The following is a 14,227-nucleotide window of genomic DNA, read 5'->3' as shown; positions in this document are numbered from 1 at the left end:
CTGGTCTAGTCTAGTTAGCTAGAAACTGCATTTCACTAATTATAGTATTAAACAGCTAGTAGTCCTAACGGTTATAGGGGATTATAAGAGGCTCGTAAAGCTTCTTAAGTAGATGCTTTATTGGCTTGTACTAGTCTAAGCTATGCTTCTGAAGCTTCTCTTTAGTATAGTGTATCTAGGAGATAGTAAGGTTTCCCTCCTTGTCTTCCTTTAGATAAAGGCCTAGAAATAGGTTGGACGTAATAATCTTAATTGTATACTTCTTACGAAGACCTTTAATTAGAGCATCGATCTTTGCCTTAGAGGTTCTAAAGATTTAGAAGTTATCTATATAAAGGAGGACAAGAATACTATTATCTTACTATAGGTAACAGTTACTCTTTGTCCTACTTAGGCTAAGTTAACGAAGAGTGTCTAAAGCATTATAGTGCTAGAGATTAGCAGCCTGCTTAAGGCTATACAATCCTTTTCTAATACGGATAATCTACTTTAGAGGGTGCTTCTTAAACAGGTGCGCGCCTTCTAGGGGTCTAATAAAAATCTCTTTATCTAGAGGGGGATTTAAGAAAGCAGTCTCGATATCAACCTGTCTTCGCTTCTAGTTTTTGTTTACTAAAAGCCTAAGGACAAGTCTAGCAGTAGCTGCTCTTAGTATAGGAGTATAGGTGTTGATATAGTTAAGACCTTGCTTCTATATAAAGCCTCTAGCTGTCTATCTTGCCTTATATTTATTAATAGAGCCGTCTAGCAGGTATTTGATCTTGAAAACCCATTTTCCTGTTAGAGGTATTCTGCCTTTTAGTAGGGATTCGGCTAGAATCCACTCGATTGTACTAGACTTTTTAAGAGACCTTATCTCTTTTGTAACGGCTTTTCTCTATTTATCCTAGTTAGGCCTTTTTAGGGCTTTAGCTAGGGTTATTAGGTTAGCTAGCTTCTAAGTATCTTTTATAGTAGCAGCTATAGCAATCTTAGTGATCTTGCTATAGTTATACTTAGCTACGGCTCTGCTAGACCTAAGTCGTACTTCGGCTTAAGGAGGGTTTAGTTAAGGTAGGTTAGGAGCCCTCTTTCTCTTGCTAGTAGTCTTAGGGACTTAGAAGGGAGTGATTAGGGTGTCTTCTAGTTTAGCAGTATCTATTTCTTAAGTGTGCTAATCTTTCTTAGGAGTAGCTTCCTGCTAGGCAACTAGTAGTTCTAGTTAGTAATTTTGGAGTATTAGCTTATTAGCTGTAGGTGTTAGCTAAGGTAGTGTTCCTTGCTTAAGTGTACCTTGCTCCCCCTAAGCTATAAGGGAGTCTTCCTAATCTTCCTAATTATAAGCCTGCTAAGGCTAAGGGATACTACCTCTAAATAGCTCCCCCTAAGGTTCTAAAGAGTACTAAGGTGTTTAGTCATTACTAGGGAATAGTGCTAGGATTCCTAACTTAAATAAGAGGTTAGACTAGGTTTCAAGTACCTAAATAGTCTCCTAAGGGACAGCTAGTCTTAAATACTCCCCCTAAGCTTAAAGGGTACTTAGAAGCTTAGTGAAATTGTCTTTATAGACAAAGTCCTCGTTAAAGGTAACGTATAGAGAGAATCTAATGTTATACTACTATACGCTATCCTTCTAGTACGGGTTCTAAAGCAGATAGTTTGTTAATGAATTTTCTTAGAATCTAATAAACTAGTAAACGAAAGCTCTTAGTACAAATTTCTAGGAGTTAAGTCGTTCAACCCCGGATTCGAGGTATTTGAATGCCTTATAGCTAAATCGTCTCGTCTTAGACAGGTCAATATCTATGCTACCGATATTCAAGTCTAATTCGAAAGCCTTAAGTGGAACTTCCTTAGTTCTTAAGTTCACTAGTCTATTAGTTAGGTAAATCGAATGTATTACTACAAAGCACTAGTAGTATATCGGTAGGCTAGAGTTAATTATTATTGCTCTTGCCTTAAGCAGAATCGTCTTGTTTAACGACTCTGCAATACTATTCTACTCCGGTATATATAGTATAGATACATCCTATCTAATGCTAACTTCCTCTATAAAATGTACTAGATCGTTGTTAGTAAACTCTCCCCCGCTATTACTAAAGATAATCTTAGGGATTTTGTTATATTGCCTCTTAATTCTAGTTATCCAGTTGGTTAGCTTGTTACTACTTGTTACCTTGTCTTTGTTTCGAAGTAATAGACCCTACCTAAGCCTAGTTTTAGCATTAGTTAGGATTATAATATACCTGTTTCTAAACAGATCAAATGGTTGTACGCTAATAAGGTTAACATAGACTTCGTTAAGGGCTTTTTCTAGTCTAGTTCTGTGTTCTCTTAATATAACTCTTTAAGCTCTCGAGAGCTTGTAGGTCTTATAGTGCTCGAGTTTAGATATGTTAACTTCTTCTAGGCCTAGAATAGCTTCCTTAGTAGCTATTAGGATCTTGTTACCGACGTAGCCAAGTCTCTAATGCTATCTCAATGTATCCGCTCGTAGTCTAGCGATAGCTAGGGCTAATAGCTGCCCTTTCTAACTCGATTCTAAGTTTGGTTTTAAAGCTAAGCCTAGCATTTTGACTCTAGCATCTTTAAGGGTAAGTACTCCTTATACTTCCTTAACCTTTCTAATTAGCTTGCCTTTAAGTATTAAAGTGCCTAAAGGTCTGTCTAAGTAAATGCTATATTTCTTCTAAAGACGCTCTGCTAAGATTAGGTTACAATCTGAGTTCGGGGAGTAGAGGACGTCTGTTAGAGTAATTAGGGTTTTCTTTCCTTTATAGGTTAGGAAGATATTAACAGTTCCTAATCGTAATACACTTGATTTTCCTACTACTTAGGAGAACTAAATAGGCTTAGTTAGGTGCTTAAGATCGCTAAACCAGCTCTTATTCCCTATAATGTGCAGTAATGTACCTATATCCTAAACTTTTGTATTAGCTGTTAGGTTCTTAGAGCTTGCTATAGCTAGTCCCGGCTTTGCAATAGCTCCCCTAATTAGGCCCCTACTAAGGCCGTCTAGCTAATAGTCTCCCTTATCTTCCGAGTTAGAGGAGGAGTCTAATTCATCTTTGTTATTGTTAATAGCACTACTAGATTTGCCCTTTCCTTTGCCTTTACCCTTCTTACCTTTATCTTTATCTTTGTCTTTGCTCTTGTCTTTCTTTCCCTAACTAGGTAGTACTATATTAGGGTGTTGCTTATAGCACTTAGCGTTAGTGTGCTTGTACTTGTACTAAGTGCACTAGTCGTTATTATTGCTAATAGCCCCTCTAACAAGCTTTAAGCCGCTAGATAACTGTCTAGGAGGCTTTTCTCTCCTTAGGGACGTTATTATTGCTTTAAGGGAGGAGTCCTTAGCTTTAGGCTTATTGTTATGCTTCTAGGATCTAAGCTATTCGTAACTAGAAAGGCCCTAAATGAACAGTATCCTAATAAGCATATTAGGCATCTTAATGTCTAATGACTTTATAGGCGCTTCTGTTATTGTAACTAAGCTAGTAAATTGTTCTGTCGATGTTTAGAATCTGTTGAACTACTACTAAAAAGATTCGCAGTACTACTAGGTATTCGGATTAGTGAAGGGCATCCTAATATGCCTAATGAGTTTAATAGTATTAAATATGTCTACGGTTACAATAGGCTTATATAGAGCCTTAATATAGTCGTATATATCCTTAGCTAACTTGGGTATATTACCGAAGTCTAGTCTAAGGGCAGGGTCGAGTCTAGCAATAAGTATACCTAGGGCTTAGATGTCTTTCTTCTTCTAGTCCCTAAACATGTCTCTATACTGCTAATCGGCTAAGTCCCCTATAAATATACTTTTTAGAGGTGGTTTTATTTTATTAGCCTAGTTAAGTCTATAGAATACTATACTAACTAGGTCCTTTTCTAGAAGGGCCGCCTAGAATATAAGCTTCTAGTCTTAGAAGTTAATCCCCTTCCTAAGAACTTAATTCTCCTTTGCTATCTTTATCTAATTAGTGTCTATCGTTCCTAGCTGCCTTTTAGTATAGTGCTAGGCAGGGCTTATAAGGGACACTTACTAGGTTTTAGTCCGAACTAGAGCTCTTAACTAGGTACCTGATAGGTCTAGATAGCTAGCTCTATTTAGTAGACTCTAGAAACAGTTCTTTTATAGTTAAACTAGATAGGTAAGCGTATACGCCGGGCTTATAACCTATTATAAATCGTGCTAGGGATGCAACTAATTATCGGATTAACAACTATGTAACTGTACTAAGAAGGATCAGGAGCCTGCTATAGAAACTGTAGTTAATATACCTATTATGTGTCCTTCCTCTTGGCACAGGTTAGCTGATAGTATCAGCTGACCAGCATATCACCTGACTGAACCACAACACAGCTGTCGCAACAGGCGACAGACTTTGGAGGCACCTGGACGAATGAGGTATGCTCCAAGACCCTTAATCAGGTCCTTTTAGAACAAGACGTTGAACTTCAGCTCAAGACAGGTCTCTCTAGTCAGACTTCCTCTCACGATTTCGATAGGGGGATGGTACTCTCCAGGCAGCGTTTCGAGCGAATCATTGAGCGACACTAGCCGCACGAGATCCGCACGGCCATGAATAAAACCTCTTCCACTTCTCGGCGTACATACTGGTGTAAGACACCTGTCTCTGAATCGCCTGGTCACGAGCTGCGGTCGTTCCTCGAAATATATCGATCCGAAGGGTGAAGACAAACATTTCCAATCTTCATAAGTGACCCGTTGGTTACCAAGAACCTCAGGTACCGGACATTTGACAAACTCTCCAACTTTGCAGAGTTCATAGTTCTCGCAAGGGAGTATGGAGTAACTTCGATCTCTCAACTTGCGGTTTACCTCAAAATAATCGAGTTGCTTCAGCAGCCGTTTGAGTTGCTTTCGGAGTCTTTGTCTCGCCGTAGGTTTGTGGCCGTACTGTACTGTGCTGAAATCCAGGTGGTCTACGCTTGCTAACAGCGATATGAGCTGTTCAACATCACTTCCATGGTGCACAGATCTGCCAGTGTACGGAGTACCTTCCAGAAGACCTTCCCCTGCATTCACAAGATTCAGGCCGGACATGCTATCTCTCAAGGCAGCAGCATCACGGATTTTGGATAGCATCCAATTTGTCAAAGAATCACTAGTCGGCTGCGCCTTCAACGATGCCACTTGCAAGCGGACCGAAACCCAAGCGTCACACAACGATACAAAGAGCTCAATTCTGCCAGAAGTCAAACGACGTAAACGACCTTGCGAAGTTCGCGATGATGGCAGAGAGACTAAGAGACGCAAAATAACACCATGTTTTCCACTGCACCTGTTGTCAAACAGCTATTCGCGCGTAAAGCACACCGATGACTGTTTCGTATATCATCTTCTAGATGCTGCCAGGATGTAGAGATTGAAACGCGACATCCAAAAAACTCTGCAGAGTAGAACTATAGAACGTCAGTTTGTGAATTAGCAGGGTCTCGGATTATTTAACTAAGAAGACCTCGATTATATTAGAACTAGAATGAACCCCCCCCCCCCCCCCCCCCCCCCCCCCCCCCCCGGGGGATTTCTATACTCAAGAACAAGAAGCTTTAGCTACGTTGAAAAAAAGCACGAGAGGAATTTAATATTACTCGTAAAGATACGCGGGATTTTAGAACTACCACTTCCTTCCCAACCCCCTCCTTCAAATTCCAGTTTCGTTGCACGTACGAGTGATTTCAATGCCTTCTGATTCACCACTCGCTGCACTCGAGTCCCTGCATCCAAAATTTCGAAATGGAATTCTGGGGTTGCGAGGAGTGGGGTGGCGGGTTACGTGCATACTGAAAATTTCGTGGTTTCTGCGATTGATTCTTTCGTGGAGATTTTTTGCTGCGGCTGAGAGTGGAATTGTTTCGACGGCTGGACATGCTTCGTGTGAGGGTGAGGGGGATCTGAGGAGGAGGATGTTGCTGACCAGGTATTGGAGTATGATTGAGGGGTTGAGGGAGGGTGTTGAGGTGGGGTATTTGGGGTGGAAGGAAGAGCAGGATAAGGACTTGAATGTAACTGATGTATTCGAGAGAGACTATCTACGAGAAAGTCGGAAGAAGAAGTGCGGCAGTTGCAGCCTGAGGCATTATGCACGTGATACTATACTATATACACTCTTCAAGTCACCCCCTTATCGCGTACATATAGCTAAACAAAGCAAATAAAGGGGTTTAAACAGACAGTAGTTAAACTAGATAATAAGCATATCTTCTATCTATTTAATACTTAGTAGCAGGCTAAGCGGCGCCTTTAATAGCGGCCTTATAATCTACTAAGTTCAACTGTTTAACGAAGCAAGCGTACTTAAGCTCATTAAGCGGCTTAGTAAAGCTATTAGCAATCTAATCGTAAGTGCTAATCTAGGTAACGGTTATAGTACCGTTAGCGATCTTCTTACGGATATAGTACACTCGAGCATCTATATATTTAGTACGGCTATTAACACTCGTCGACTAAGTAATAGTAATAGCAGACTAATTGTCCTCGTATAGCGTAATAGGCTTAATAGTGCCCTTATAACTAATCTCTTATAGCAACCGAGCTAAAGTAACGGCTTCCTTAGCGCTAGTTATTAACTAAATATACTTAGCCTCTATAGACGATAGAGTAACTAAGGTCTAGCGGCCTAACTTGCATAGCAGTAGCCTACTAGCGAGTATAAAGTAGAAGCCGCCTATAGAGCGGCGAGTAACTAGATCGTTAGCCTACGAGGCATTATAATAACTAGCTAGATTGAGCTTATCCTTGCTTTATATACCTTAAAAGCGTATACCTCGGCTAAGTGTGCTAACTAGGTACTTAATAAGCTATAGGAGAGCGTAATAGTGTTCCTTAGTTAGATTAGCAATAAAGCGAGACAATAAACCGGCGGTATAATAAGCGTCCGGTCGAGTAATTATTGCCGGCTATAGAGCCTCGCTAATACCCTCTTAGTACTTAGTCTTAAAGGCAGTACTAGCTATATAGGTCTTAGGCGCACGCTAAATAGCTAACTTAACATAGCATAGAGCTATTAGAGTAGTAGGAGCTATACGACCCTATATACCGTACTTCTTACTAAGCCGGTTTAGATAGGCGTTCTATACTATATAGATAGTGCAGTCCTTACGATTACGAATAATACGCATACCGAGATAGTAGTAAAGGTTACTAAGTTCTCGCATGTTAAAGCGATCCTTTAGCAGTTAGGCGACTGCCTATAAAGCAGCTGTCGAGTATATAATAATAATTATATTATCTACGTAAATAACGATAATTGAGTTGCTAAGCGTATATTTGAATATACATACGTCGCTTATTAAAGGGATAAAATTGAGGCTTTTTAAGTACTTGCGGAGCTCTTCGTACTATAGTATAGGTAACTGCTTTAAGCTATATAGAGCCTTTAGCAATAGGCAAACTATACCCTTGCTACTATAGTCTTTAAAGCCGTATAGTTGTTTAACGTAGATCTTATACTTGTCGCCAATTATAGCGTTTAAGAAGGTAGTAAGAATGTCAAACTGCTAAGCTTCTAGGTTATAATAAGCAATAAGGGCGAATAGGGCTCGAAGAGTTAATAGCTTAGCAACAGCGGCATAAGTCTTATTATAATCCTTACCCTTAACTTGAGTAAAGCCCTTTACAACCTAACGGGCCTTAAAACGGCTAATCTTGCTATTAGCATTACGCTTAATAGTAAACACCTATCTACTACGGATAACCTTGCGGCCTGTAGGTACTTCTTGCTTAGCAACGTAGACTTAGGTTGCGTTATCGATAAGTGACTTGTATTTAGCCTTATAGGCCTCTTTCTATTATAGCTAGTATAGTAATTCCTTAGCAGCCTTAAAGCTCTTTAGAATAGGAATGTCGTTAGCAGGATTATCGGCCTGTTTAGCAATATAATAGGCAGCTATAAAGCCCTTTATATATGCTATTAGTATATTAGCTAGGTTACGGCGCGTTAATCGATTAACGCTAGCATCGGCTAGATAGCTACGCAATAGCTCTCGTACTAACTTATTACTTCGAGTAGTACGTATTAAACGAGCGCCTACGGTATTTAGTCGCTTAAATTCTAGCAACTAGCTAGGCTCGCCCTTCTTAGCATTTAGATCAAATAGTGTCTCTTCCTTAGTAGATTAGAAGCTATCTTCCTCGCTTGATAGTTAAATGTTAGGCATATCGTCTTCCGTTAGTAGTAGGTTAACTACCTTATCTACTAGTAGTATATTAAGTTGCTCTATAGGGACCTCTTATTAAGCTAGAAGTTGCTAAACAATACTAGCCACTTCTATAGCCTTCGGTGCCTTACTCGTTATCGTATTAAACAAGGCTAGTATAACCGACTTAATAGTTATAAACCGGCTCTTAGACGGGTTGTTAGGATTAGTATATAGCTTAACGCCCTCCGGAAGCGATAACTTGTCGTCTCCTAACTTAATAAATTAGACATCCTTCGAGGCAACAACCTTATACTCGTTAGGCAAGTAGATTATATATTTACCTAAGTCTACGGAGTCCTTCGTATAGCTAACTAGCTTGCCGAGCTTGCTACGAGCGTTAAACTTCTTACTACGAGCTATACTATAGTCGTAGATAATAGCTATATAGCTATAAGCGCGTAGGTGTCGAATACGTAGCTACTTGCGTAACTAGCCGAGTTCCTTAGTAACTACTATATAAGGGCTATCTCTATCGAGGGCCTAGCTTAGTATAATGTTAATAACCTGTATAGCGGTAGTAACAGCCTGCGGCTATAGAGCCTTTAGAAGGTTAGCATATAGTATTATCTTTCGAGCCGTAGTATAAACGATGTAATTGCTAACCTTAGCTAGGCTATTTTAAGTCGAAGAATAAGGCGCCGTAACCTGTAGTATAATGCTATAATCGCGAGCCTAGCTTAATAGCTGATTTCCGCTGTACTTACCCCCTCTATCGAGGCGGTAAATAGGGATTAAATAGCTAGTCTATATACGGACGTATATACGATAATCCTTAATAGCTACTATAGCTCCTAACTTCAAGCTGCTTAAGTATTCGTAGCGATAAGCTAACTTAGCGCATATAAATAGCGTAAAGTAGCGTTCCTTACAAAGACTAGGGTTAGTAATATAGACTACGTTAATATAGACAATGTAGTAGATCGTAGATAGCCGCATTCGAGGCAGTCGGCTGTACTCCTTATAAGCTATTGCTGTGCGGTAGGCAATGCAGTTATAGAATGCTTTCTTGTCGCTAGTAATAATAATGTAGCCTTTAGCCTCTAGACGTAACAGCTTAGTATAGTAGATATAGCTAAGACGTAGATGCTACTCTTCTATAGTGCCTATTAGCACCCCCTTCTTTAACAGAAGCGTAACAACCTAGCTATTAGGACTAGAGGTAGGTATGTAAAGGAAAGGAAGGCTATCCTTGCGGTAGGTCTAAGCGACAGTAATCTTATTGCCTTTAGCATCGTATATAAACAACACTCGCTTGTTATTACAGTAAAAGCAGCCCTTATCGGCAAGCTTCTTAGTAGATAGCAAATTGGCTACTAAACTAGGTATATAGAGTGTCTCTAACAAACGTAGTATGCTTACTCTAAGCTTATTAATAACCTTAGTATAGGCTATACCAATTAACGTAGCATGTTTAGTATTGCCGCTAAAGCGCATAGGCACGTTGCAACCCTCGTATTCGATAAGAAGTGCTAGATCGTTAACTATGTGTATGCTAGTACCTAAGTCTACGACCTAATTAGTAGTACGAGTAGCAGCTGTAAGCGCAGTTGTAGCCGCATTACTAATAGTAACAGCATTAAATAAGTAGTGTCGCTAATCTAATAGAGGCGTATCCGTACGAGGATTGTTATAGGCAAATAGGCCTTACGGAGTTGCCGGAGGTAGCAATTATTGCTAAGTAGTCAGTCTACGCTACTACTACTACATCCCCTTCTTCTTAGCCTTTTGCTGCTTACGGCGTAGTCGGTCTTCCTCCTTTAGATAAGGGTACTTATTATAATAGCGGTCGGAAGGATGCGAGCCTTAATAGTAAGCGCACTTCTTACGGTTGGATTAGTTCTAGTTATTTCTACCGCGGCCTCGACCGTTGTTATTGTTTCTACGGCTACTACGGCCGCTACGGTTTAAGTCGCTTCGAGGCGCGTTATTGTTGTTATTGCCGCTAGTAGGTAGCGATTGCTGCGGCTTCTATAGACTATAGTATCTATTATACTAGGCCTAGTTAACCTATACGACATTCTCGTTAAGCAACGCGCTAATAATATTGTCTAGTGTGTTGCCGTTAACCGTGAAGTTAGCGGCTCGTATTTGTTTACGTCGCATCTGCGCAAACGCCTCGTAGAACGGGCTAATTAGTATAATAAAGAAGTAGACAGCTTAATAGTCGCTAATCTTTAATTTAGTATTGCTTAACGTACCTAACTTCTTCTTATAATCGTTATAGAACTTCTTAACGTCCTTACCCTCGTACCGGAGGGTAGAGTATTCCTAGAATAACATAAACTTAGTAGACCTACCGTTACTAGTATACTTCTTCTTAAGGAAGTCCTACACTTCCTAGGATATAGATAGGCTAAGTAGTAATTGTTAAATATTACTAATACAATTGGCAAAGATCTAGGTACGCGCTAACTAGTCCTTTACCTCCTATTTATCTTAGCGGTCTTTAAATTCTTCCTATGTTTTAGTAGATAATAGCTTAAACTTAGGCTTTAGGCGGGTCCCTTAGATATAGCGCTATACCTATATGCCTTTAAGGGCACCCTTAGCGGTATAGGCCTATACTAGATAATTCTCCTTATTCTTTAGCTTAGGGATGTTGCTTATATAAGCGTTAGAAGTTGTAGGGGGAGCTATTACGGACAGCGACGGCGATGTTAATATAGAAAGAGACTATAGACTTGTCTTAAGAGGCCGCCGATAGGCGCGCCTAAGTTGTATTCGTATAGCGGACAGCTAATACTGTTATAAGAAGCTCGAGTCTAGTATATACTAGAATCCTCGAGTAGTAGCGACGGCGGCGATAATAAGGTGTCGGCGGCGGCGCGCGAATTTTCTAGTAACAATACTAGCTACGCAGTAGTCGGTAGAGTTGTAATTAGAACGTAGAATGCGTATTAGAAACGTAGGGGGCTTATAACTACTTAAATGTAACTAATGTATTCGAGAGAGACTATCTACGAGAAAGTCGGAAGAAGAAGTGCGGCAGTTGTAGCCTAAGGCATTATGCACGTAATACTACACTATATACACTCTTTAAGTTAAGGAAGGGTAGGAGGATATTAAAGAGGAGGAGGGGGAGGGAGAGGGGGTAGATATAAATAGGAATAGAGAGGGTAAAGAGGGTAAGTAGTTAGATATTAAGTAAATTTGTTGCGGCGTTAAAGATATCTTAAGGACCTCTAGTCTACACATTAAGGTATTTAGAATCAAGTGTCAAACTAGTCTAAGATTAAACCGCACTTGCACTTAGACTATTAGAGTAAAGATAAGTCTTTAAAGAAAAGGGTACAAATTTAATCTTCTTAACTATCCGAAGCTCGATATAAATCCTACCTAATCTTATAGCTTCTTCCTACCTTTCCCTTTACGTACGAGTAAGTTTGTCCTATAATACCGAAAGATTTCTTCTAGAGCTAGTTGCTACTATAGGTTTAGGCAGTCTTTTACCGGTCCTGTCTAGCTTAAGCAACGATCTAACGATCTAACGATATAACGATATAACGATCCGTGTCCTCTCTCTAGGTACTAAGCACGTCCTCGAGCTTAGCATTTTGTTTAAGCTCCCGAATACAATATTGTTTAGCTAATACAATCGGTCCTTAGTATAGTATACAGATAGTATAGTCGTTGATTGTTAATTGTTACTATTATATAATCACTTACAATTATAGTAACTGTAGTTGTAATTCCTAGCAAAGTAATTGTAATTAAAATCTAAAAATAACTTCCTATAACGAATATATGTCTAGAGTAGCATTTCTAGGCTATGTTAGCCTTCTAAATAAAGCAACAAGCTCGCTATATCTTGGCCTCAACGTATTAGATTCTTCTAGGTAAAGTAGAGCTATTGTCCGGAAATGATATCTTAACGTACTCCTTTACTTAAGTAGGTTAGAATTATGCTTACTTAGCTTGAGGCAGGCTGCTTCCCCGAGCTTCCCCTACTATTGTGATTTTGTAATTAATCATTCACAATCAGTTGTAATTGTGAGTGATATTTGGGATGTGATTGTGATTAATTTGTTGTTGACAACTACGCAAAATTCTTCAGCTGGTACAATCGGTCCTCAGTATGGTGTACGGATACACATACCGATCGTATCGTCCTTGATTTGAATGTTGCATAGTTTTGTCTTTCTCTATGAACTTTTCGGAGCCAACTTTGGGATCGCTCAATTCATCGTTGCGACGCTTGCAGTCATGAAATTTGTCTTCGTGAGGACTTTGACTTCGCAGGGGGCAACATCAATCGGCAGACATACCGAGATCTACTTCAGACAAAATTAATGACGGCTGCTTCAGCGAAAGGATCATCCGGGCTTCTGGATGACGCTCACATGAACGCTGCACACTGAACTGAGCACCAGTCCCAAAATTCCTGCGCATGTCCATTCCCTCCGTCCGCTACGGCTTTGACCGCATCCATCAAATCGGATCGAATCGGTTGCCATCTTCCCCACGGAATCATCCATCGACCACTATCCTGCTTCCCAACTGTCGGCGATACCGCTGCTGTGAGCTCGGTGAGAGCTCCATAGACAGGCGGGTACAAAATGAGCGTGCGAAGTACGCATTGCAACAGCTTGTTCTGCTCGCGATACAGGTCCGACTTGAGGTGGCCAGGATTGCATATGATGCTGGTAATTTCGGGGAACCTTCTCGCCATTTCTGCTCCGTGGAGCCATGCGGATGCTTTGGAGATCCCGTATCGCTCTAACGGCGAAATCTGTCGCCAGTACTCCAGGAAGTCACGCGAGATCCCTCGGGACCTTTCTCCAAGCAATTCGACCGAAAGAGAGCCTACCCACACGACACGCACGTCCGGGTCTGTCTTGGCCGTGTCCAGCATCGTCGGCGTTAGTAGCTGCGTGAGCAAGAAAGGTGCCAGGACATTGACTCCGAAATGGATCTCCCAATCTTGAGCAGTCTTCCTGTTGTCAGAAGCCTGGATCCCAGCATTGTTGATCAGAATGTGCAATTGATTCTTTCCCTGTTCCAGTTTCTTGAAATTTTCTACCGCAGGTTTGATGGTTCGGAGATCAGAGAAGTCCATGTGAAGAAAAAGTAGCACGCCTTTCGAGTTCTCAGGGGCTAGACGTTTTGCGTCCCTGATTGCACAATTTGCTCGTTCTTCTGACCGCGCTCCGATATATCTGTTACATCCAGTCATTTGCGAACCAAGTCTGGGGAGACTGTGTATGAAAGGCTGGTGCTAGAAAGAAGCACGCACGTACATACACTGTGGCATTCTTTGAATATAGGATCCGAACGACTTCTTTGCCTACTCCGCTACTGCCTCCAGTAACGATACACACCTGTGAGGGGAAGAACCATGGTTAACAATCAGCAACTTCTCGGTCGGTTGGAAAGGACTTTTCTTTTGGTCGTAAGGAAAGGAAATCTTGGACAGACATACTTTTCCACACAAGTCTGGAATATCTTCTTCTCTGAAGTTCGGTTTCGGAGGCCACATTTGGGTATAAACACTCGACAAAGATGGCATTGGGCCTTTTTCATATTTGTTATAAGAAGTCGAACCTTTCATTGTGGATTATCTCTGCCTATTCCCCGAGCGAGACTCTGTTTCAACTATTCTTCTACTAGGAATTTTGGGTTTCTTTCTTTGAGCTCTTGTTAGAGAGGGATTCTAGGAAGCAGAACGGGGAATAGGAATAGTTCCGTAATCGCTAGCTGTTCTCGGCAAGTAACGAATTTATTCTTAGCCTTTACGTATCTTCGATAATCGATATCTCGACTACAATATTGCAATTAAGCTATAGGGTCTCTACGTATTAGAGGGTTACTAGATAGCCTTTAAGCTTAATATTCAAGCTTAGGCTTTATTAAACCGAAACCCTTACTAGCTAGGATCGGGGAAAGTAGGAAGTTAGATTACCTATAGCCTTAGTAACTTATAGCCTTACTAGCTCTAATAACAATTTCTAGTTTTACCGACCTCTTAGTTCTTCCCTAAATAGGCTATCTTAAATACGTAATTACTAACTAATCCTTCGCG

The 14,227-nt window shown here is 40.6% G+C and overlaps 2 protein-coding genes across 2 annotated transcripts; both read right to left on the bottom strand.

Moving 5' to 3' along the window:
• Window positions 1–4,292: 4,292 nt before the first annotated feature.
• Window positions 4,293–6,144, bottom strand: MYCFIDRAFT_178320 (uncharacterized protein; the record flags this gene model as incomplete). The annotated part of the gene is made up of 9 exons (XM_007932207.1): window positions 4,293–4,329; window positions 4,356–4,405; window positions 4,433–5,282; window positions 5,324–5,409; window positions 5,483–5,534; window positions 5,632–5,646; window positions 5,674–6,016; window positions 6,044–6,078; window positions 6,128–6,144. 9 exons carry the CDS (start codon window positions 6,142–6,144, stop codon window positions 4,293–4,295), a joined length of 1,485 nt encoding a protein of 494 aa, XP_007930398.1.
• A 6,400-nt stretch (window positions 6,145–12,544) lies between these two features.
• Window positions 12,545–13,714, bottom strand: MYCFIDRAFT_37548 (uncharacterized protein; the record flags this gene model as incomplete). The annotated part of the gene is made up of 3 exons (XM_007931489.1): window positions 12,545–13,364; window positions 13,450–13,526; window positions 13,628–13,714. The coding sequence occupies 3 exons, from the start codon at window positions 13,712–13,714 to the stop codon at window positions 12,545–12,547; spliced, it is 984 nt and encodes a 327-aa protein (XP_007929680.1).
• Between the last annotated feature and the right edge of the window lie 513 nt (window positions 13,715–14,227).

This window comes from Pseudocercospora fijiensis, assembly GCF_000340215.1.
Source record: "Pseudocercospora fijiensis CIRAD86 unplaced genomic scaffold MYCFIscaffold_8, whole genome shotgun sequence".
Taxonomy (NCBI): domain Eukaryota; kingdom Fungi; phylum Ascomycota; class Dothideomycetes; order Mycosphaerellales; family Mycosphaerellaceae; genus Pseudocercospora; species Pseudocercospora fijiensis.
Note: the sequence above shows the minus strand (reverse complement) of the source record. Positions and strands in the feature narration are given on the sequence as shown.